At 51.8% G+C, this 24,834-nt stretch overlaps 1 protein-coding gene across 1 annotated transcript in view; it reads right to left on the reverse strand.

Moving 5' to 3' along the window:
• Positions 1 to 12,458, reverse strand: part of LOC123619928 (protein shisa-6-like) — a 115,868-nt gene extending 103,410 nt beyond the window's left edge. The window contains exon 1 of the mRNA XM_074342148.1: positions 11,477 to 12,458. Coding sequence (XP_074198249.1) covers positions 11,477 to 12,117 — 641 coding nt within the window. The 5' untranslated portion in view covers positions 12,118 to 12,458. The remainder of the gene's footprint in view (positions 1 to 11,476) is intronic.
• Between the last annotated feature and the right edge of the window lie 12,376 nt (positions 12,459 to 24,834).

Here is a 24,834-nt window from a genome sequence, read left to right on the forward strand (position 1 = left end):
ACAGAGACCAGCATTCCCATGAGGCCATTTGCAGAGAGAAATCTTATATGAATGGAGTATGTAAGGAAAGCGTGCCCCAGGGCTTTTGCACTTGAAAGGACAGATGTAGACTCTGGTTTCACGAGCCTCCCAGGTGTGCTGAGATCAGAATGGGCCAGAGAAGAACACGCATCTACAACTTGGTAACCCCTAGCCCACAGCAGGGCCAACAGACCAGAGAGGGGCCAAGGACTCACCCAAGGTCATGGGCACAGAAACGGACAGAAGTTCTGAGAAGCCCGCCTCCTATCTCAGATAATGCTCTAAGGCAGGGGACGACGGATGACGGCCTCCAAGAGTGAGAGAAAGGGGGCTTCTCTAGGGGTCCCTGGAGAGCCACAGAAGCAGGTTAAGAGAGGGAGGTCACTGTCCCTGTCTGTGATGTGTCTAAGTGCCTCCTGTCCCATCCCTCACTGCGTGCGATGCCGTCTCGCCCATCCAATCAGTCGTGTTGGGGACCGTGATGCGGGGAACAGGCAACAGAGAAAGAACAGAGGGAGCAAAGAAAGAGATCTGTGTCCTCTGCTCTCCCAGAGGCAGGGCCAGCCATCCTAACTCTGCCCCAGGTTCCCAAGCTCGTGTGCCCAGCCGGTCATCCCGTGGTAAGATGGAACGAGGCGAGTCCTGGGCACTGGCATCGTCCATCACAGAATTCTCAAGGCCGCAAGTGAGAGAGTTTCTGGATTCTAAAAACTCGGGGAAATACAAAAGAAAAGAAACAAAGAAGAGGGGAAATGAGCAGGAGCCCCAGAGGGAATTAAAAAGGGAATTTCGAAGCAGCCTACAGTCAAGCATCACCAATTCGGCAGAAATGGGGCCGGCTAATCCCAATAAATAAAGCAGACGTGGAAATTATAAAACATTTTAAAGGAAACGCATTTTTACTGCTTCCTGGGCCATTGCAGGATTACAAACTAGGCTAAAAAAAAAAAAAAAAAAAAACCTGATCTTTGGGAAGCTACTTTATTGAATAGACAAGAGTGATTTGTCATTTGCATGCCAATTGTCCACGGAGGAGCCTGCTTGAAAACAGTCTGCCTTTCCCCACGGTGTATGCGCCTCACACCGTCCCCGCAGTCTTGTCTGAGCTATTAATCTGTTCATCACAGCTTTTTATCAGGCAGAGAAAAGGAAGGCAACTTCGCTGAGGTCCAATTTGGATAAATTTTGAATTAGCAGAACCGGAATCGATGCAGCTTAATGAAGTTATAGCGGGACAAATTCAAGAAGGAGAGCCAGAGGGGAGTTGAAGGAAGGGGAACTAACTCAACAGACGTGACGAGGAATCAAAAGAAAGACAGATGGACAAAGAAGCACCCGTGGACAAAGACACCGAATGGAACAAGAAGGAACATTTTAATGATGTGACTTAAAAGAGAGACAGAGAGGCGACAGTTCTTCCGCGAGAAGCTGGGTTCCCTTCGCGCATGCTCGGGGTGGGGAGGAGGCGCTGGCACAGAGGTGGCTAAGAAGCTGGCTGCTGTCGCTCCGACAACAGAGAAACAGAAGAGCTGCATTTTCTGTGACGTCCCAGAGCGGGAACAGCCCCTGAGCCTACGGGATAGCACCCCTGGGAAACTTCAGGCAAATTTCTCAGGATGTTGTAAGAAGTCCAAAAGGGAGGCTGGAATCCAGATTCTTCCGAAAGTTCTGGAGCAATCTCAGTTCTCAGACTGGGCTTCCTGCCCTCTCACTTGGGGAGGTGGGTTAACATGAGCCCGCCCTCAGACACAGCTGCCCAGAAGTGGGCGTCACCGAGGCCAGAGTTCCCTACAGATGGGACCTGAGGCTGATCCTAGGATAGGGGGAGAGAAGCTCTCCTGGCAACAGCTTCTTTGTTATGATGGGGTTCGGCCCCCTTCCTGCCCGAGCCCTGGGAGTGGCGGTGGGGATCTGTGTTCCCTGGACCTGAGAAGGGAGGGGACGGATGGGCTCTGGACATACTCCTGCTCCTCCCCGCACCAGCACACCCTCTCAGCGCTCAAACCCCTCCTCGCTGGAGCAGCAGGACGGAAGGAGGAGAGGAGAATTGACTGTCTGGGTGGGAAGCATCCTTCCCAGAAGAGGACATTTGGCTAAGGGAACCACAACTGTGTCCAGAGGACAGATGTCCCAAGTAATGAGACTTTAATGCCGGAGCTAATGGGAACAGTACACGAGACCAAGTGCCAAAAAAGCGAGGAATAACGACAGTGTTTGTGAAGCCGGCGGAAAGCAGCGGCTTCTCTCCCGGACGCTGGGGAACAGGGCCAAGCCTGTAGCCACCCAGAGCCTGGCTGCAACTCAGTCTCCAGGCGTCTCGGGATGGGGACAGTGGCTCTGGGCAGGGAGGATCGAGGGCTTTCCTGCCCCTCTGACCAGGATGGGGGCTGGAAACAGGGCTCAGGACCTGCACGTCCGCACACCCACATCCCTCAGATGCTCAGGGACCTCTGCACTGGAGCTGCAGACCAGGGAGTGTGAGCCCCGCCACGGACCCCCACCATGGCTGTGAGCATCACCACCACCGGCTGCAAAGGCTGGAACTTGAGAGCAAGTCCCAGGGCTCCTTCCCTTTCGTGTGCTTTTCAGGATAGGGAGTTTGAGGGCACAAGAAGCAGAGGAACGCGGGGAAAGAGCGAGGAATGAGGAGGCAGGGCTCAGAGAATCAAGACACAAAGAACAGAAGCAGAGCAGGGAAGCAGAGGCGAGATGGCCAAAACCCTGGGTCCGGTGTGCACCGTGCGGACATTATAAATGGGGCAGGGACGGGCGCTGTGATACACAGAGCTGTGCCAGTAATTCAAGCTGAGAAGGGCCCGACATCCGTCCCCTCGTCCCCAAGTTGCTTCTTTTCTCTAGCGTCCGGTGACTCTCGGGAGCTAGGACTCGGTGCAGAACTGCCCTGAGGTCCTTTCAATACTGTTTGCTGGGGGAGGTGGTTTTTTCAATTAAAATCAGGGTGCTCTTGTTTGTTGGTCTTTATTTCACACTTTCCTTGTATTGCCTTCACTGTCCTCCGCCAATATACTCCATCCTTGAAGAGGAGCCCTTCCGCTGCCCTGGGTGCCTTCGTGCCCCGTATGCAGTACAACCGAGGCCTCCAGCCAGGCTCCAAGGTACGCTGGTCCGAAGGTCACTCATCCTCCTGTCCCTTATAGTGACAGCACTTCCCGGGGCACAGGCAGGTGGGTCTTCGCTTTCTCCAGTGATCCAGTACCACTGACCTGTTTACATTTGGGGAAGTGAGAACCAGCTGCCTTTTTGGCCCCCAAAGGAGATGGAGACCAGCAATGGACTAGCTGTGTCACCCTGAGCAAGTTACTAAGCCTCTTTGAGTGGATTTTGTCATCTGCTAAGCGGGCAGAAGACTCGGGGTGGCGGAAGGATGCAGTGAGATGCTGGGTGCAGCACAGGCCCCGGAGAAGGAGCTCTTTCGAGTGTTTCCCTATCACCCTCCCTGCTTCACCCATGTGACCTTGAGTCCACATCTGACTGAGCTCAGAGGTTCTCCTCAACACTGGCTTCCCAGAGTGACAGGTGATGGGGCTGTGCAAACTCCTGGGAGACAGGGTTCCCCCTTCCTGACATCTGCGCAGAGGGAGGGGGCTGCTCAGCCCCAGAGCAGGTCTGACTCCTCCCAGAGTGTTCGAGAGTGACCTTCAGGGGGCAGCAGGGCCAGAGGCTCTGCCCCGGCCCAGCCCCTCACCACCCACAGCTGCACAGCCCGCCGTTCCCCAGCACCAAAGAGGAGCAAGAATTGGCCACAACTGTTGCACCTGGTGGCCCCTTGTCACCTGCCCTTAAACTCAGCCTGCCCCACCCTCGCTCCATGTCTGTGATCAACCCGTTGAATGAATGCACTTTTGGGGGGGGAGTCTGGGGAGGCACAGCCAATGCGAGTGAGGAGTCTACCGGCAATTCTCAGAGGCCATGGCATTCAGCTGGAGAGGAGGGAGGGCACCTGGCCGTATGCATCCCAAACACATCAGGTCCCTTTACCCTCAGAATCAGATGCAGAATCTCAGTTGAGCTGTCTGCTACTAGCTCATTCAGAAACGTAGGACATTCTTTTTTTTTTTTTTTTTAACACTTTCTGGGCCGTTATGTGGGCCATTTTCTGCATATTGAACCCCTTCTTTTCCCTTCTCTCCCGGCTCCTCCACTGTCTGCCGGACACACTGCTAGAGCATGAAGCTGATTTTCCTAAGGCCGGTAATTAACCTTCCACGTGGCAGGGACCCCTTCCTAGCAGTCATACGGAGTGCAGGACTCTGAGCTGCAGGGCCCTCATCCAGAAGTGGGACGCCGCTTCTGTGCACCTCCCTTTGGAGGCAGCCGCTGCCGCTCCTGGGACGGAGGTCCCCTTCCTGGAAGCACTTCCCTTCTGATGAATAACCAGCCGAGCACCTACTTCATTCATCGGCCTCAGCCCCACGGCAGAGCTGCTTACAAGACTCACATCTACCCTGGGGTATAAAAAAGCACTACCGGAAAGTCTAAACGACACACACAGGCTCTGAAAGCACCTCCAGGAGAGGAACAGCAGCAACACTTTCCGGGGAAGAATCAGTGTGTGGCCTCCCAAGGTGACTGCTCAGAAGGACGACACATTAGGACACATACATCCTGGTTCTTTCAAAGGAGGAATTGGGCACCGTGCAGGCAAAAGCCCCAGACAGCATGCCACAGAGGTTAACTTCACGTAATGATGGGACCCAACCTTCCAGATTCATTAGCCATCCTCCATAAAGCTTCTCTTGACCCCTCATCTGGCATCCACCTTGACCCTGTGGTACCTCAGCCCAGAGCGGGGAAAGGGCAGGACGGGCACCAGTAAACACGCTTCTGTGGGTTACAGCGCTGTCATACGCAGGGGCCAGACTGCAGGACAAACCTGGAATCACCTACACTCGGAGCCACAGGATGCTGGAGGGCTCCAGTATCTGGAAAAGCTGAAACCCATAGACCTGGTTGGTTTCAGCATCCCCACTCAGCTCTGGGGGAAGAGACGGAGCATTCACTGTCCATATTGGTTTTTTTTTTTTGAAGCATAGTCAGTTTACAATGTTGTGTGTCAATTTCTGGTGTACAGCACAATACTGTCCATATATCTAATTACAGATCTCTGCCCATAGTTTTGTCCAGTGACCCATTGCCTGGTTCACAACTCTTTGGCTTGTGTCATATTTTCCTTCTTCAAACAGTCTGTGTTCCTCAGCTCTTACGAAAGGATAATGATAATAATAACCTTAGATCAGGAATTTCCAAAGGAATGCGGAGAAACTGCAAAGGACTGGGGGAGGGTCAACGGAAATCATCTTAGTGGATGGAAAAGCTGAGTGAGAAAGGGCTGGAAAAATGCAAGGGAGCAGGGGAAGGGAGAAGAATGTCACTCATGTCTCTAAACATCTGAAAGTCATTTGGCAATGACTGGGAAACATGTAGGTAAAGCAAAGCAGAATGGATTTCCACCGGGCAAGAGGATGAGGCTGAGTGGTACTGTGAAGAGAGTGCTGGCCCAGGACTCTGGCTTCCAGTCCAGGACCACTCACCCCCTTGCTGGGGACCCTGGCAGCATCCTCCGGCCTCCCTGGGAGTTCAGTTAAATGACTTGCCTGCAATACAAATTCTATGGTTCTCTAATGGACCACAGATAGATAATAGAAAGTCCTCTTCTGTCTGTTCAGAACATTTTGGTTTTACTTCTAGAAATTAAAAAAAAAAAAAAAGATAATGGAAGAGTATCTGAAAAAAATATATATTAATATATTTAATTATATATATGTATGTATATAGATAACTGAAATACTTTGCTGTACACCTGAAACCAATGTTGTATATCAATTACTTTTCAATAAAAAAAAACAAAACTAATAAATAAATAAATCAACACGCAAGGTTAGCAATCTGTCCTGAATGGGGTGAAATAAGCCTGCTCAAGGTCTGCAAAGGGACTGAGACCCTCTGAGGGGTCGCTGGTAAACCCCCCCCACCAAGCCCTCTTCCTGGTTGGCAACATCTGACAAAAAAGATGCTGGAAATGTGGGGTCATAAATGGGACTCAGGGAAAATAATGGGTAGGAGTTTCCTAAGATAGAGCAAAGAGTGGGGAGAAAAATCACAGCAGAGGGTTCTTTAAAAATGAATTTAACCTAGGCTGTAATACAATCAGTCAGAGCCCCCTCCCCGATCACCAGTCTGAGGCATTCTAGACACTAGCATATTCGAGCCACAACTTCGTGGCTCCACAGGGTACAGATTGTCAAGGGAATATAACCAGCATTGGAAGACAAAATGCACTTGAATTCACCCTAATTTCAAAAATAGATTGTGCAGGACTTGGAATGGCGGGGAGAGGGCAGAGATGGCAGAAGGGGATCCCCAGCGGCCGGCCGGGAGCTGGGTGCTCGTTCCAACAAGCAGTGGGGATTCTCACTGACTGCAGAGGAGTCAGGACGTTAAGATCTCACGGTGACCCTGCCAGGCCCTGGAGAATCAGGCAGTGGAACTGGGAGGATGAAGCCTCTTTCCCTGTTTTCCCTTCCCTTCCAGTCCCAGGGCATGACTGTCTGGGACTAGCCAATCAACCTCCTTCAGTCGGCTCACTTTTTCAGCTGTCTTAACCACTGTTTCCTGCACAGCCGATCTGAATCGACTGCACAGTCACTCCGATCTCTCATTAAAACAGGCTGAAAACAATGCACCAGACCTTCTCCTCCTGTGTCTTGTCAGCCTAGAACTGGGGCTAAACTCTTAGCATCTCAGCAGCAGATTCCTCCAAAGGACTGTGCTCTGAGCCTGGGGCAGGGCTGGAGGCAGGAAAAGGGGACAGATGTGCATGCCTTCTAGGGCTGGGGTCAGGTGCAAGAGGCCAGGAAGACAGTAAGCAATATTCTGAGGAGAATGGTCCAAGTACAGGGACTGTTGCATGGCTGACCTGCTAAATCAATAACCCATAATGAAAAAGAGTATGAAAAGGAATATGTGTATGTATACATATATATACGTAAGGTATGACTGAATCACTCTGCTGTACACCAGAAACGAACACAGTATTGTAAAGCAACTAGACTTCAATAATTAAAAAAAAAAAAAAGAAGAATGAACTCTGCTTAGTCTCAGGTCAAAGGTAACATACACTTGATAGGCTGTTTTACAGTTTGAAAGGTTCCTTGCCCACAGCAGGCAGGCAGGGTTCATCTGCTGAATGAATGTTTATGCCTGTAGCTAAAGGATCTGGGCAATGCCGTCCACTTTGTTCCTTTTACTACTTTGGCTTCTTTCTGTCTTCCTGGTGTCCTCCCCAGCTCCTTCCTCCACAAGCCTTCTTAAATTCTTCCACAATTTCATCGCTTTCCCTCCATGCATTTTTTTTTCTCACTCAAAGAAAATGGAAAACATGCAAGCTTAAGACCTTCAGTCCAAGGCAAGATGCTTTTTTTTCTTTCTTTCTTTCCAATTGCTATATTTGAAGTAAAAAAAACAAGTTGACTCTCTGTTTACATCAACTCATTACATCATTGGAGCCCACGGTGCTTCAAAAATGGAGTGTTTGGTGTGGTCTGACAATTCACTGCCCAGGAACCTAGGAGGAGAACTCACTAAATCAGCCGGCAAAGTGGTCCTGCTACCGTGGTGGTGCGGTCTCTGAGGACAAAACAGAGCTCTCTGGGTCCGTATTTAATTTCTGGAGGGAGGAAAGGTAGAACAAAGTGCTCCCTTGATGTTTCTAGAAATAAGCAGAGGAACCCAAAGATGAAGGCCCCTTTTGATGGCTATCAGGGGCGCCTTCTTAATGCTCTGCCTTTTCCCTAATAACGTCAGCTTGAGTTTTTCTTCCCACAGGCCTCTGTCCACCCCTATCCCAGCCCTGAATTCCTCCATCCATCCATCCCTGTGCAAGCAGTGGGAGGACCCCGGGCACCTCTGGCCTCACCAACTGCATCTACAGCATCCTAATAGCTTCCTGGCCCATCTGTTAATTAGCCGTTTTAAAAAAAGCCACACGGTTCCTCCCTCAGAATGATTCTCATCTCCAAGACGCTAATGAATCAACACAGGGTGAGGAGGGAGGAACAGGTCTGAATGTGAGATGGCTGGGATGGAACTGAGTGTTGACAGGAAGCCCGTCTCAGAGGCCATGTCCTGAGCAGGGCCCCGGCCCTTGGAGGACCGGGCAGCCCCTCCCTGAACAAACAGCCCCAGGGAAGCACTGCAGAAGCTGGTCAGGAAACACTGAAATCGGTGGACGCCTGTGGTCCAGCCTCCCCTGGGGCAAGTGAAAAGAAGGGCCATGGGAGGTAGAGATCCTGGTGGGAAATGGGGTTCTGGTTGGAAAGGTGGGCACCGGATGTCCAGGGCTCTCCAGATCCAGAGCCTGGCTTTGCCTTTGGTCCCTCTGGCCCCCTCCTTCCCCTCCCTGGGGTCCAGCTGAGCGTCTGGGCTCCTGGGCTCTGATGTGAGAGTCCTAGAGGGCTGAGAGTTCCCCCCACAGACACTGACTCCTCACACAGTAACGGGTGGCAAGGTCTCCTCAGTTCAGGAAAAGACTAACAAATCTGTTCTTTGCTGCAGGGGCTGGAGAGGTTAGAGGAAGCCCTGCCCCAAGGGGTGAGTACAGGGTAGGTGGAGGGCTGGCCAGGCTCAGATGGATGCCAGAGAAGGCAGGCAGCTCGTTCTGGGGCGGCAATCTTCCTCTCACCCTTCTAACCCTTCCCAGCTCTCCCTCTCCGTGAGTCCTCCCTCCCGCTCAGCCCGTTTGCCCAGCTACCGTCCTCACAGAGGATCACACGCTGGAATGAGCTCTTTGCCTTTGCTGAACTGTCTCAGAATATGTAACCGAGTGCACGTCTGTTGACCTCGGAAGAGTGTACCTTCCTCCTCCTCCACTTTCCCTGGGGAGAACTCGTTAAGGTGTGACTGTTTATCTCCTTCTCCATCACTCTCTCTTTTTCCCTACCCCAGTTCTCCAACAGGACAATTTGTACCAAAAACTCCCTGGAACAGCAAGCAGCGACCTCTGAGGCGTGGGCAAAGTGAGAGAGGGGTGGCACCACAGACACCTGGTGCGGGGTGTTGGGGCAGCTCCTGCAATGCACACACACTCACCCCAACATGCCTCGGAAGGGAGAGGTCGAGAGGGGGTACCGCTGTGCCTGAGTTACCCAAGATCGGAAAGGAAGTTTCCCTGACCTGCCCAAGGTCACTCGGGGAGTGTCCTAGGTCAATGTCTCAGCCTCTGTCCCCTCCCCCACGCCCCAAACACAGAGACAGGCTTTGTCCCCTACCTAACAAGCATCAATATGATGGTTTCCAAAGCACTGATCAGGCGAGACTGCAGCTGCTGGGAGAGGTGCTGTGAACTGAATAAAATCAGGAGGTGAATTCTAGGGAGAAACATCCCATATTTACATAATGGTCTGAGGGCTGAAACTCATTGCCCTTCCTGTGGTTACCTCTCTGTTCCAGCCTCAGAGAGAAAGCACCCCCGTGGCATCACCACTGAGCCGCACACCCTTATACACATTCGTCACCCTAGTTTGGGGTTGACCAGGAGGGTCAGTGACATCTCCAAGGTCACAGTGCATAGAATACAGGCCAGCGCCAGCACCTGGAGACCATCAACATCCTCCCAGGGGATGATGAATAAACTCAGTAGGAAGCGGAGGGCAGGGCAGGCGGGCAGGTCTCACTAAGAGTGCAGAAAAGGGCTAGGAGAAGAGAGAAACCCAAAGAAAGGTTCCTGGGAATCAACCAGCAGGAGGTCATGGCCAGAATGAATGGGGTGAGGAGAGGCCGGAGTGGCAGAAGGTGAAGGTGGACAACCCTGGGGACCTGGCGGCAGGGGCAGAGGGTAAGCACCCACAGGCACTTCCTTCTCTGCTCTCCAAGGTGAGGCAAGAGAGGGTGCCCGGCCAGGACCCGAAGGAAGGGGTGTCCTGTCCTTAGTTTGCTCTCCCTCCCACCTACCCTTTGCTTTTAAGAGCCAGGCCTGATCACAGATCACCGCCCCGATTCCTCCATCAGCTCCCGGCACCAACCGGCCCCAGACTTACTCCCTGAGAGATAAGATGGGGCTGGAGCGGAGGCAATGGCACTCTGGGGTTATTAAGCGAGGATTATAAAGCCATCTCTTTGGGGAAGCACCCAATTCCAGCACCGGAGTTGGTCAATATTCAAGTAGCCACACTCTGTGGACTTGACTCAAAATCCACCAGACTTATTATGTTTTCTCAACACCCACAAGTATCCAGGGAGGAAAAAAAAATCATGCCCAGAAATTTCTATCTGCCTTTCTGTCTCTTCATCAAGGTACAGGTGATTAATGTCCACAGTAGCGAGGGAAGAAGGTTTTCAGGCCAAAAGGATACCAAGCAGAGTGCAGAGATGAGCTAAAGCTGTAAGGCTCGGGGTGGGGGTCTGCTGGGCAAACTCTGAACAGGTGTGTCTGGGGGGTGGTCCCGGGTAATAGGGCAGCACACACATCATGAGCTAGAAATGGAGGCATGTCCTAGGGCAAGGTTTGTTCCTTGAAAGACTTGGCTGAACCACATCCAGGCATTCATCAGCACGAGGGGACTGGGAACAGAGCTGAGTTTGCATCCCTTGGGTGCACCGTTCCCAGAGTTGTAAAGAAAGGCTGGCTTCCTGTTCCCCCGGCTTTGACTCCCTAAGGGGCACACCAGGAGCTAGAGGCAGTCAGGGTGGGAGGCAGTCAGGGTGGAACCACGGGCTACCATATTTTGAGCCCTGGGCGTAAGTTTTGGTAGGAGGCAGCACTCCCTGCCTCCCTAGTGTAAGCAGTGAAAGATGCCCACCGGGTTTAACACAGCAAGAAGTGTTAACTCAGAGTTCTGCCTGCAGGGTTTAAAAGAACAAGTCCTCCAGCCTCAGCAGGGACGATAAGCGTCCCACTCGGCAGGATGCAACAAAGAGACACCATCTGCCCTTGGTCAAGATGCAATGGGTAAATCTTCATTCCCTCGTACCCCGGAAGACATCCTTTCCTCATCACCCCCTTCTCCAACACAAGGGAACATCCGGTTAAGGCTCTTTTCAGTAAGGTTCCCACATTGTTCAGTTTCCTATGTTGAACCTGACACTCTGGTTTGACTCGGAAAAACCACATAAATAAGAGCTGACACCAAAGTGCCCACATGCCATGAAAACTACACCCCGGACCCCCACCCAGGATTACAGAATTCATAAAATTCTTATACTCAAAACTCATGGACTCCACCACTCTTTACTTTGCCTTGTAAATCGCCCTACCCACCAAAGCGTGTCTTCCCGGGAAAATGGAGAAGAGGGTGCAAAAGGCGCTGGCGTGTTGCCTGTCAAAGAAGGGGGTGGAGGAAGTGAATTACGAGAGCCCAGAGAGAGGGGGTGATGCCCAGAGCGGAGAGGACCGGGAAGCACGTGAAGAGGGCCGAGGCCGCCGGGAGGCCGCTCTCACCTGTGGATGTTCATCTCCCGCGGAGGGCGGTGGGCCTTGTCGTAGGAGACCTTAGCGAAGACGCCGGCCACGATGACGAAGGCGATCACCCCGCAGGTGATGTAGACGGTGAAGTTGGTCTTGTCCTTCTCCGGGTCGTACTTGTTCTCGGGCCCCGGCGACACCACCTTGGTGCTGGGCGTCTGGACCCACACCGGGCTCTGGTAGTTGGTGCACTGGCGCTGGTCCAGCTTCTCGTGGCGCTTCTTGCAGCAGAAGCGATAGTAGCAGGTGCCGCAGCAGTACAGGTAGCCGCTCTCGCTGTTGTTACACTCGAACTCCTTGTCGTACTGGCCGCTCACGTCGTAGTAGCCCCAGCACGTCTCGTAGGTGACGGCCGTGCTGGCCGCCGCCACCGCCGCCGCGGGCTGCCCTCGCCGGCTCCCCGCCTCCGGGACGCCGGGCGCCCGGACGGTGCCGTTCAGCTCGCGGCCGCCCCGGGCCAGGGCGCCCCCGGGCCGCCGGCCCCCGACGGCCGCGGCGCCGGCGCTCAGGGTCCGGTTGGCGGCGCGGCCGCGGGCGCCCTGGGCGCCGGGCAGCAGGTCCAGGGACTCGAGCGAGAGTAGCAGCAGCAGCAGCAGCAGGAGGCGCCGCAGCGCCATGGCGGGGCCGGGCGGGAGGGCGCGGGGAGGCTTCGGCGGCAGGCCGCTCCTCCGGCCGGCCGGGCTCCGAGGGGGCCGCGCGGGCCGGGCTGGCAGCGCGGGGCGGTCAGCGGCGCTGGAGCGATGGCGCCATCGGGGCGCGGGCGGCGGCGGCGGCGGCGGAGCGCGGTGCGCACGGACCTGCCCGGCGCGGGCGGCTCGGGCTCAGGCTGCGCGCCGGCTCCGCGCTCCCCCTGCGGGCTCGGCGCGCCTCACGGGCAGCCCCATCCCCCGCCGGCGGCGGCGGCGGCGGCCCCGCGCGCGGCTCGGCTCAGGCGGGACCCGAAGCGCGGCTCCGGGCGGCGGCGGCGGCAGCGGTGTGGTCCCGTCCGGGCGGGTCCTGCGGACGAGACGGGGAGCCGGTCACGGGGTGGGGCGACGGGCGCTCCCGGAGCGGGAGGCGGGAGGCGAGCGGCGGGCGGGGAGGGAGCGCGCAGCCCTCGAGGAGCGAGGCTCGGGGCCGGGAGGGGCGAGGAGCCGGCTCCCGAGACGGGGCCCGCCCCCCCCCTCCCCCGGGGGCACGGGCCGCCTGCCCCCCGGCCGCCGGCCCCGCAGCGCGCTCCCGCCGCCGCCGCCGCCGGCTCCCCGGGACGGAGCGGGCCGCGGCCGGGGTCCGGCGGCGAGCCGGGGGAACGCGCGGCGCCCGACCTCACTCACTCACCATGCCCGGCTGCGACTGCAGAGGCGGCGGCGCGGCGGCCAGGCGGGAGTGCAGCGGCCGGAGCGAGCGAGCGAGCCGGGAGCCGGCGGCTCGCCGCCTCACTAGTGCCGGAGCGTGTGAGAGAGGAAGCGAGGGAGACACACGCACTCACACCCGCACACGCGGGAGCGCCGCGAGGGGAGGGGACGGCAGGGACGGCGGGGGAGGGAGGGGGAGCGCAGGGGGGCAGCCGCGCCCCGCCGCCCACGTCTACACGCCGGGGCGCCCGGGGGAGGTGGGGCTCCTCTTCGCCGCTCCCCCCTCGCAGCGCGCGAAGCTCCGCGTCACCAAAGCCCAGGACACGGGCTCATCAAAGCGGCAAAGAGGGGGGCCCGGGAGCAAGGCGGGAGTGTCCCCTCTGGAGCTGGCCCGCAGCACGGCCAGATGCCCCCCTGCCGTGGCCGGTGCCACCCCACCCCGATCCCGAGCGGTGCGCGGCTGGAGCGGGAGTTGGGGTATCCGCGAGCCTTTGCCTCTCCCTAGTGGCGATGCTTGCAGCGGCGGAGAGCGGTCGGGCCCATTGCTACAGGTTCCTAAACTGAGACCAGGGGTCAAGTGGCTCCTCTGAGGTGACTGGGCTACGGGCGAGTGGGGCCTACGCTCTCCTCCCCTTCGACACTTTGCTCCCCACCCGGCCTCCCACGCGCACACAGGCACAAGACAGTCCCAGCGCTGGAGAGCGCCTCGTTTCCTCCGTCCTTTTCCCAGAGCGTTGGAGACTGAGTGAAAGAAACTGAGCCTCCGAGATTCAGCTTTGAAATCCCTCCGCAGTAGCTGAAGGGGTGCGGGGCGGGTAGGTGCGTGCAGGGAAGGGGGTTGCCTGCGTGGTTGCCAGTTGGGTCTGAGGAAAGGAGCCCTGGGTCTAACTTTCACAGCCATGAGGCCCCCCGAGGGGGAATTATAATCATGACTTTTGACACGTGTGTGTGTGTGTGTGTGTGTGTGTGTGTGTGTGTGTGTGTGTGTTGGGGGGGAAGAGGGGTGGGGTAGAGGGAGTGAGACGGGAAAATGAGAAAAAAAGCAAAGTCCAAAATTCTGCCTCCCATCTTGGCCTTGTGAGCAAGTGCCCAAGGGCTTAGGTTGAAGGCAGGGGATGGGTTGTCAGTGTGTGGGCAGGCTGTCCATTCAGTCCCACCTGTGACCCAAATCAGGGATCCCCTAGGCAGGAGAGTCAGAGCGCCTCTTAGAATTCAGGAATGGATAATTTGGAGCTGAAACCCAGATTCTTAAGGCACAAGAGGGAGATCTCTATCCTGGGATGGGAGCGTCACAGACTTCCCTGGCAGCTCCCCACTGGCTACTGTCTCTCCATCCCTGCCTCTCCATCCCTCCCTCCTCCTCTGCACTTCCGCCCACTCCCCAAACTCTCCCTACTCAGTTGCCACCCTCTTCTTAATGAGTCTGTTCGACAAACATTTATTTAGTTAGTGCCTACTCTCCACCAGGCACGGTGCTAAGTGCTAAGATAAAAGATGAATAAGATAGTCCTTTCCCTCAAGGAGGGGGAGTTTGTAGACCATGGGGGAGACACATAAAGGGTTACCTTAGCCATGGTGACGGCCCATGATAAAGCTGGGCACAGAGTGCCCCCAGAGGCACTCAGATGGACAAGCACCTGGCCTAAGCCTGGAGGGAAAAGGTGGGATCAAAGGCAGATCTCTCAGTGAGGTAAGGAGCGGATTCCTGAAGAATGATTGAGAGTTAATACAGCAAATAAGAGGGGAAGGACACTCTGGCAGAGGGAATATCATTCACAAAACCCGGAAGACAGGAAGGAAGTAGTGAGCAGGGGATACGGCAGCTGAGCATAAACTCGGGAGGGAGTCTTCCGAATAAAGCTGGCAGGAGGGTGTTGTATCCCAGGCCAAAGAACTTGAATTTATTCTGCAGTTGATGGGGAACTATTGGTGGGTTTTACAGAAAGGGAAGACCATCAGATTTATGTGTTCACTTGATCTCTAAGTCAACTGGAGCAAGCAAGGAACACTGAATGGGAGAAGAGCAGTGTGGAAGCTTTTCGGATAATCCAGGTAAAAGCTGATGAAGGGATGAAGTAGGTTACTGGCAGTTGGTGCCCAGGGTGGTCAAAGGGCAGGTCCAGGACAGCGTTAGTGATGGTCACGTTGAAGTGCCTTTAAGAGCTCTCAGGGGAGCTGTGCAGCACAAGGGTTTCAAGCTCAGGAGAGAAGATTTAAAAAGTATATACATTTGGGTATCATAAGAGTATATTCTTTACCTTCATACTATGCAGTTATAAAGCCAGTCCCTTCCTTTCCTCTTCCCTGAGCTTTCACCTCTCCTTCATTATTGCACACTTGCCTGTTCCATATCCAGGGGCCTCCTAGCCATGGACAGAAACCTGCCTTCCTCACATGGGACTCCAGGGTTCCATCAATAGCCCTGAATAAGGGACACTGCTTTGGTTCCTCAGAAATTTCTTTTTGAACGTGCTCAGAACCCCTCATACATGGCAGCACCAACCAACTCAGAAAATAATACATCTCAGCATTGAGTAAGGATCTTGCGGGTTCTCTACTGCACCCCCTACCGCGCTAGCTGTGAGACTGAGAGACCAGGGGTCTCTCTGACGCTTCTGCCCTCCCCGCCTGCCCTCCGCAGCCGATCAGGCTGGTTGCCTCCCACCTCCGTTTTCCCGCTTTCTCCTTCTAGTTTCCGCACAGGAACTGTTGACAGTATGGAAGTGTCTTTCCTTTGTGGATTTGACTTATTTAAAAGTACCATAGAAGAATCATCTTTTTCAACACCTATACCAACTTGAAACAGCTCAAAGGTTCTGGAGACAGTGATCCAATCCCTGGCTCTAGAAGACAGATCCTTACTGGGCCAACCGTAGTAGTCCCACTCCCCTCACCAGATCAGCTAAGCGTGGACATGTGATCCAGTTCTGGCCAGTACGAGGTGAGGGAACTGTTGGGGGATTCTGGGGAAAGTGCCCTGGCTCTTAAAAATAGTAGTAATTCCTCTACTTTTTTGAGTTTTATTTCTGTGGATATTATGACCATGTGGAGGTGAGGGAGTGGGGCAGGGGGGACAGAAATCAGTCATTAGTTGAAATTGTTTTTTTGTGGTTTTGTTTGTTTGTTTAGGGGGGAAGGCAATCAGATTTAATTAATTAATTTAATGGAAGTACTGGGGCGTGAACCCAGGACCCTGTGCATGCTAAGCACACACTCTACCAGTGAGCTACACCCCCCCCCCATTAGTTGAATTGATATTCAGTTTGATAGGCATCAGTGCTGCTTGCAGAGGTTAGAATTGCAACTCCTGGCCCATTAGTGAGGGGGAGGGGAAAGTAGTCAAAAATTGTGAGCAAAAATGATGCAAGTTATTTCTGAACCGGAGCATCCAGTCACCACTTCAAGACACTGTAGAGCTCTCGTTTTTCCTGGCATGGTGGTCAGCAACGCTCTAGGTGGGAGTGCGTTTGTCAGCCTGTAAGTGATGTCAGTGAGGAGAGCCCCACAGTTAGTCAAAACAGTGCCCCACCCTGGACATGTGGCGTGAGTGAAAATACACTCTTTCTTCTTAGAGCCACTAGAATTGGGTCTGTTATTGCAGCATATCTTATCCCATCCTGACTGATACACTGAGGAAGAGAGCTGGAAAGATGGAAGGAACATCTGAAGCACTGGGGGTGAGGATTTCAGCCTATGAACCTACGAGGTGGGGGAGGGGAGGCACAATTCAACCCATACACCTGCCAAAAGAACGGGTGATGAGCTCTGTACAAAACATGATGAAAACCTGTGTGCAGATGAAGAAGAAAGGAAAAGAGGTCACATTTGCCTCTGTCTTTGATTAGAGATGGTCGAGAATGGCAGTTTAGGTTGCGCTGGAAACGAGTGCTCCCTTTCTCACCATTTTCAAGACTGAAAGCAATTTCTCTGATGAAGGAAGAGAGATTCCAAATAGGAAGTCTTCCTCTGGCACTTCCTACCCAGAGAGGAAAGTCAGGAAGTTTGCATCACAAATAACTGGAACTCTGGAATTGTGGCATTTCAGAATTTGCGAGAATTGATATCCCCTACACACTTTGTTCTCAACCGGTATCTTGTTGGCCAGACATGTGAGGATAAGAATGACCTCAAATTATCCCCGTGACTAGCCTGGCCAAGGATTAACTCATCTCTTCATTTATTTATTCATTCTTTATCATTTATCTTACCCATGAGCTCTTCAACAAATATTTAACTAGCTCCTACTATGTGCTAGTCCATAATACAAATAAATACACTATGCTTTCTGACTTGACATCTGGAATCCTACATAGGGCCTCATAGAACTGCCTTTCCTCTATCACATATCAGATGTTATCAATTAAATGTTGGTGTCCCCCCAAAATTCATATGTTGAAGCTCTAACACCACCCTCCAAGTGCTGGTATGTGGAGGTGGGACCTTTGGGAGGTAATGAGGTTTAGATGAGGTCGTAAGCATGTCCCCATGATGGAATTAGTACACTTACAGGAAAAGGAAGAGGCCAGAATTCTCTCTGCTGTTCGAGGACACAGCAGGAGGGCAGCCGTCTGCAACCCAGGGGAGAGCCCTCACCAGCTGCCAGCTCTGCTGGCACCCAGATCTTGCATCTCGCTTCTCCAGTACTGTGAGAGATAAACCCCCATTGCTTAAGCCACCCTGTTTTTGGTATTTTGTCATAGCAGCTGGAGCTGACTAAGACACCAGAGATTGAGAGGAAAAAGTAAAAAGCTTCGAGAGGACTTCAGAAATGTTTTTCCCCTGAGCTGAGTGTCCTGCAACTCCCCAGGACAGAGATGCTTTCGGTTAGATCTTGAGCTATAATAGCAGGAGGATGTCCTAGCAGATTCAGAGCGGGAGACATTCTAGAAACACAAGTGAAGAGTCTAATGTGTGGGCCGCATGCGAGCTCAGTGTCTTAACAGCTTCCCAAGAAACGTCTCTCCTTAAGGGGTAGCTTTCCTACTGTGATCACCAAGGACTGTCACATGTGGTTTTCTCCATGTTTTTTGCAACATTATTAGCAATGATAGGTGAACGTGCATGCCTTTCATCCTTTCAAGTCCAAGGTGTAGATCCCTACTGTTCGAATTGGTCTGGCTATTGTGACTGTCTTAAGAATAAGGTCAGAGTACAGCACCAAATGACTGAAAGTCATCTGGGGTTTTTCCCTCCTTTTAATGTATGTAAAGCCAGTCTGTATCCCCAAACATGTATTGAGTCACAAGGTAGCCCGTTTTAGTAATATGTTTCTTGGGTAAAGTTGTTCTGAACTGTTTTCGAAGGATACATTTAGTTGGATCTGTGGCTTGTGACTTTTTTACCTAGCATTGCCTCCGGTCACTGCTCATGGTAGAACAGGCTACAACAATGTTGCTATGACGCCCTCCTCCTGGCCCACGGCAGACATCACTAATCAATTATGGAACCCTTTCCTGCTGAGACCAGGCATAGCCTCAGAAAGCCCTTCCACCCACAAAGTTCCAAATAGCTAGCAGGGATTAACTATAGTTGGAATTAGTACAAGAAATAAATCCTATTTGCCTAAGAGCTGTGAGAGGAGACAGTCCGAGTGGTTCAAGCACAGATCTATTACTTTATGTAGACGTGGTTTCAGAATTCTGTTTCAATGATACAGTTTTATTGCCCCAAACTGAAACACTTATGCAAGGACACCAGCATCATCAGTCATTATGCACTTTTTACCCAAAGACGTCACTCATTTACAGCCAGAAGAAACGCCCTCCGGGGTTAACACTTCCCCAAAAAAGTGATAATGAGGAATTTGCCAAATGAATAACACAGATAACCATCACACAGCCACTCCCAGACATGCCCATGTGGATTCTGTGCACCACTATTCCATTTTCTCTTTGGTTGCAATTTATTGATATTCTATTCAAAACCACCCTGAATTAACCCACAAAAATATATTTCCCTATTAAAACTAGGAGCCCTGTTACGAGCACATCATACACGGAGGTGGTACTTTCTTGGCATAGGGTTCATACCAGCCTGTGTTCTGTATCAGTATAAACTGCTTTTCATGCTTCTGTGTCCTACCTGTAGACCATGCCTTTTGTGTCTGTTGTCACGTGGGTCACCTTGAATCCTGTTTCTGACTTCCAGGAGGTTAAACATGCCATAGACAGTGGTATCTTCAGCAGAATAGGTACATGTGATTAAAAAAAAAAAAAACCCACTGAAAATGGTTGGTGTGGCTTTCCTTTTTCCTTTAAAGGAAAAAAAAAAATCGAATTAACTAATTGGATCTAACCCACTGATCTAATCCAATTGACTGGGCACAAATTGGTCATTAATACAGCCAAATGAATAAACAGCAATTCTGGACTCTGTGTCAGGATGTAGACGCTATCTGGACGGACCATCTGCTGGTGGAGTGCCAAGCTAAGGGTGAATCACTGAACAGACAAATGCTATCATTAAAATAACTGAGGTAACTGGGCTGAAAGGACCGATTTTGGTATTGTGACTCCCATCAATTTTCAGAATTACTAACAGGATCCTGGAATTACTTCAGTAAACAGAGACCCATTCTGACACCCTCAGTGTTGATCAGGACATCGCATAACCCCATCTGCAGACATAACCAGCGCGGAGGTAGGGTCTGCAGGAGCCAGGTAGCAACTAAAGGAGGCAGGGCTGGCCTGAAGATGCTTGGCAGGGGAGTTTCTGGAGATAGCTGGCCAGAGAACCCCTATTTTTCAACTTTTGCTTGAGGGTCTGGTTTTCTCATTTATTTTTCAAATCCTAGCTCCATACCTGGTAGCACCTGCTCCTTTTACCAGCCCCCAGCCCCAGCTCCATCTCGTAAGAAGCCCAAGCTTGGGGAGTAGAGATGAACTCCCTGCAAATCCTTCTATTGGAGGAGTCACCGGGGGCTGACGGACAAGGTCGCGGTGGAGCCGGTGTGGTGATGGAGGCCACTACTGGGTTGTAGACAGTACAGATCAGAGAGGAACTGGGGCCAGGGTAATCCTGAGACATAACACTGGAGGTGTTTTAGGGACAAACTCAGCGAAATCAAGCGTGGAGCGTGAAGTTGAGGATTCATTTAGAACCATGTAGTCGGCCCAGAGAAGTTACACTGGAGAAGGAGGCTGAGGCTGGGTGGATGAATTCAAGCAGGCAGACCTGGAAGACCTCAGAGCAGGAAAGGTGATGGGTCAGGGTCCATCTAGCAGCTGGGAATAAGGGCGTCTGTGAGAACCGACAGGCAAGGCAAGGCATTGTCACTGGGTCCAGTCACAGTGACGGGGACCCTGGCCAAGAAGTGGCTTACAAGCTGTCAGCACAAGCAGATATGGACTCCAATGACTGGGCTCTCCCAGGCTGGCAGGGGGGAATAGCGAGAGGTGCAGCCGATGTGTGGGATCGGCACCCCCAGGCCAAGTGTGCCGAGAGTCTGCGCCCACTTGGCCTCCATTAGCCCCGTAACGTTGACAGCACTCAGCTCCCTCCACATCACTGCAGACTTTATAAATATGCACAGCATGCTGCTGGCGCAATGATCGTGAATGAAAATGTCCAATTGGCCATTATTCTTACTCCCTTTCATTTTACCCTGCATATATCCCCCCAGAGTTTTGTTTTTGTTTTTGTTTTTGTTTTTGGCACATTTAATTTCAGGATCTGCCATTCCCTCTGAGAGATCATATATTCCAGGAGAAAAAAGAAAATTTGGCAAAAGAGCTTAGGAATTTGGTCTTGATTCTCACCTTCAAACTGCCTGTTGTCCAATCTCAGCATTTCCTGGTTTTCGGCTCTGCCTCCTTTACAGAGATTACACAGTGCTGGGTACTGGTTCTCAACTTGGGGATGGTGGGGAACCTCTAGAAATTATAGCAGAATTGTCTGTGTGTGTGTGTGCTATTTTTAGGAGACATTTCCCGAGACAATGAAATGAATTCAGACCCCAGAAGGAAAAATAAAAAATTAGTAAAGGGAGGGTATAGCTCAGCGATAGAGTGTGTGCTTAGCACGCACGAGGTCCTGGACTCAATCCCCAGCACCTCCACTAAAAGATTAATTAATTACTTAATTAACTACCCCCCCCCAAATTAGTAAAGAGTGAAAACCCTAAGAACTAAGTTCAAAAGACCTGAATTCCATACCTCAGGCTACTTCTTACTAGTTCATCGACTCGTATGTGACCTCCTGGGGCACAGTTTCTTCAGCTGTGAAATAGAGAAGGTAATTCTGGCCTTTCATACAACACAGGGTTGTGAGGATCAAATGAGATCATGGGTTAAGCATTGGAAGCTCAAAAGTTCAATGAAAGTGTTCATTTCTCTTACGCTGCCAAATCTCTCAGTTTTGCAAAAACCATAAGGGCTGGATCAAAAGTCAAACCAAACCAGTTCCAGCAGCAAGGGACGTGCTGTTTTTAAAGCGCTCATGTCCTCTAATGATACTGAAGTTTTTCCCGAATTTCTCACCAGCTTTGTGTACGGATGCACAGGGAACAGAAGCATCGTGGCAGTTTTCCAGTTTATTCCATCAATTATCTGGCTTTTGAAAGAGTGTGATTTATATTCTCGCTTTACTATTTCTTTATGGCCCCTACTCTCCCTTTTGGTGGCTAAAGGTTCCCGAGAGCAGAGCCCTGGCGTGGGCAGCTGCCCTTCAAGAACACCTGTCCTGAACTTAGCTCTGCGTGGCACTGCCGGTGTTACCGGCTCCGGCGACAGCCAGCGAGGGATAAAGGATGGAAGGGTTCGATATTTTCCCTCCAACAGAGAAGGGCTGCGACCTAAGTGGAGCCGTCGATGATTTTGGCGTCTGAGAGCAGTGTGGTCCCAGCTAACAAATTAAACAAGGAGCCAGATCAAAAGAGGCCAAAGTGAGGGCCCAGAGGGACCAGGTTGCACTTTATCACCGGGAGAGTAACACCTTTTCATTGCTTAACACAACAAATAAAGAGGCGGCAGAGCTAGCTTGCTTCTGATTTGCTCACGCGCCACATGGGTTTGAGAAAACAAAATCCTTTCCTCGCTTAATTTAGACGTTGTGATTTTGATTAGGAAACAAAAGGCCACGCAGGAGACAAAATGTGAAACAGAAGGAGGCTGCAACTGAGAAGGACCGAATTTGTGGGGAAGTCCCCTTAAACGCAGGCAGAGTAAAACGAAAATAACTTTATTCGTTCAACACGAAGAGAAGAAGAAAAAAAAATTTTGGTAGGACACGTGGACTGTTTACGAGGACTGTTTCGTTTTGAATAATACATTTGTCAACGTCATGGGTCCGTCCCCAAATTTGCTTCCTTCCTTCTATGGCTCGGTCATCCCGCTCTGTCAGCGAGCCTAGAACAAATAAACTGGAATGCTGAAAATACTGCTTTCACTTCCAAAGGAGACTACCTGAAATTACAAGCATTTAGAACAACATTAAATTTAAAAACCACAGCTCTCCAGCACCGTAATTTTTTACAATGTAAGCATGGCTGTGCAGGCGGCCGTGAGGCTCCGGGGCCCAGATGGCAATGGTAAAGGTTGTCTTTTCAGTCTGAACCCAGTTTCACATGGTAGTTGACTTTTATGGTTCCAGGGAATGATAATGATACATTATTATTAACTGAAGTCCAAACTTTATTCCGATTTCCTTAGTTTTTCTCCAGTGTCCTTTCTCTGTCCCAGGATACCCATCCAGGGCATCACGCGACATTTAGTTGGCTTGTCCCCTTAGGCTCATGGGAACTGTGACACTTTCTCAGATGTTCCTTGCTTCTGATGACCTTGGTGGGTTTGAGGAGTGTGGCTCAGGTGTTTTGCAGAATGCTCTTCCACTTGGGTGTGTCTGGTGACTTCCTAGCAGTTAGACTGGTGTTATGGGTTTGGGGGGAACAGCCACCCAGATGAAGCGTCACTCTTAGCATCTCAAAGATGTGTGTGATTAGCAGGATTTAACCATAAGGATATCGACCTTGGTCACCTCCACTGAGGGAGTGTTTGTCCGACTTCTCTGCTATGAAGTTATTCTTTTTTCTCTCTATTCAAACCATACCCTTTGGAAGGAAGTCACTACACGTGAGTCACCCATACTCTCTGCCTCCTTGAGTACGCCCCTTGGGGGCGTGTACATACATCATTTGGAATTCTTCTGCACAAGAGATGTCTTTTCTCCTCCACTAATTCATATATCCAATCATTTATTTACATCAGGATGGACTCACGGATATTTATACTTTGGGCTATAATCCAATACTCCGTTATTTATTGTCTTGCTCAAATTGTCCCAGCTTTGTCCACTGGGCGCTCTTTTAGTTGGCCTTTGTGTCCATGTGACACACCTCCATTGGGGTTTTGAGTTATTTTGTTTTTGAACACTTCCTTACTTTTCAGAAAGCATAGGACTGTCTTGTAAAGTTACATATTTCCTGCCTCAGCCCCCAACGCAGCCATTTCTCCATGAAGAAATGGTCCCTTTTCCTGAAGAATGGTCTTACTTCTCTTGATTTTTTTTTTAAAGTATTTATCTCCTTTCCCCACAACCCTCCAATGGTCACTCTAATTTTAGGAATCCGATTATTTCCCCGATTTTTTTTTTTAATGATTCTCTTTAGTGCCTTCAAACTCTACCTTACGGATGCCTGTCAGATGGAAGATTTCCATCACCTTCTGAGCCCCTCCTCTGAAATCTCTCATGGTTCTCCTGAACATCACGTCCCCCCTCCCCGGCACCTATGAGTGTCCGCCTGGAGGAGGACAAAGGGAAGGGGTGAGCTCAGCCTCCCTCCTGGGAGGCGTATTACTTTTAACTAATGCCACTGCCATCGCCTTGCTTTCCCAGCCAAATTAATGCAACAAGAATTGTGTTGGCATCTGCAGCAGCAAATGGAGAGGAACAGCAGTTTAAAAAGGAGGGGGTGACCGCCCCCCACCCCCAATCTGGATACACTCAGGAGCGAGGCGCAGCTCACGCGCAGTCTGCCAGAACTCGGCGAGTCTGTGGGTTGGAACCCGGTGGCTCCGGGAACACGTTTTCTCCGTGATGGCAACGATGCCTGCTCTCCATCAGCAGAGACTTCGAAGAAGACTTTCTCGATGTGTTCCTGGCCGCCGCACGTAGAGCCAGCTTAGGGGAGCCCCGGGGCGGGAAATGAGCACCCCAACACCTTGCCCTTCAGGTCCGCAAAGCAGAGGGATTCCAGAGAGAGCGCAGTCCTCTGTCTTCACTTCCACTCAGTTGTTCCTTCTTTGCTCGCCGCCTTTCAGGTCACCACCCCTGAGCAAGCTTATGAGTTCCTTTACGTGCGGCTCAGCAAACAGTTCTTGCGGGCCAAGAGCGCGTCCTCATCCGTGGTTCACACTAGAGATGCAAAGGCGTGCAGGGTGCGGTGCATGGGCCAGACAAGGTGGGTCTCCACCAGCATTCATCAGCCAGGTTATCTACGGAGATGCTGCGTCTTTGGTCAATCTTTTATTTTTCAAAAAATTATGAAACTTCTTGTTTATCATCTTTAAATTTCCCAAGTAACATGTGAATACGTTCTTCTTTTTAAAAAAACTAAAACATGACAGGTGAAGCTAAAAGTCTCTGGAACAAGTATACCATCCCCTCCCCAAACCCACCTAGACCGCTTTCTTCCCAAATCCTGAGGCAGCTGCCGTTTGGGGCTTGTTACCTATCTTTCCAAAGAAAAGTAGGTTTGTTTGGTTTTTTTTTTTAAAGATACTGAAATTCAGGACTGTCTTACTCGAAACAGGACAGCCGCAGATCCCCGCCCCATCTCTCCCCACTCTCTCCATTCTTTTCCGCCTGTCACTTGGCCTGGGTTGGTGATAAAATTCCAGGCAGCACTTGGAATGTGGATGATCCAAGCTGGCTCTTGTCAAAACGGAATAATCAGAATTGAAGGGTGAGGCTGGGCCTGGGGAAAGCACGCGGATGTCTTCGCTGATGAATCCAGGCTGGGCCAGGTTGAGGGGGCAGGACCAGGGAGATGAGCAAGGGACAGAC

Source organism: Camelus bactrianus, chromosome 16 (genome assembly GCF_048773025.1).
Source record: "Camelus bactrianus isolate YW-2024 breed Bactrian camel chromosome 16, ASM4877302v1, whole genome shotgun sequence".
NCBI lineage: Eukaryota > Metazoa > Chordata > Mammalia > Artiodactyla > Camelidae > Camelus > Camelus bactrianus.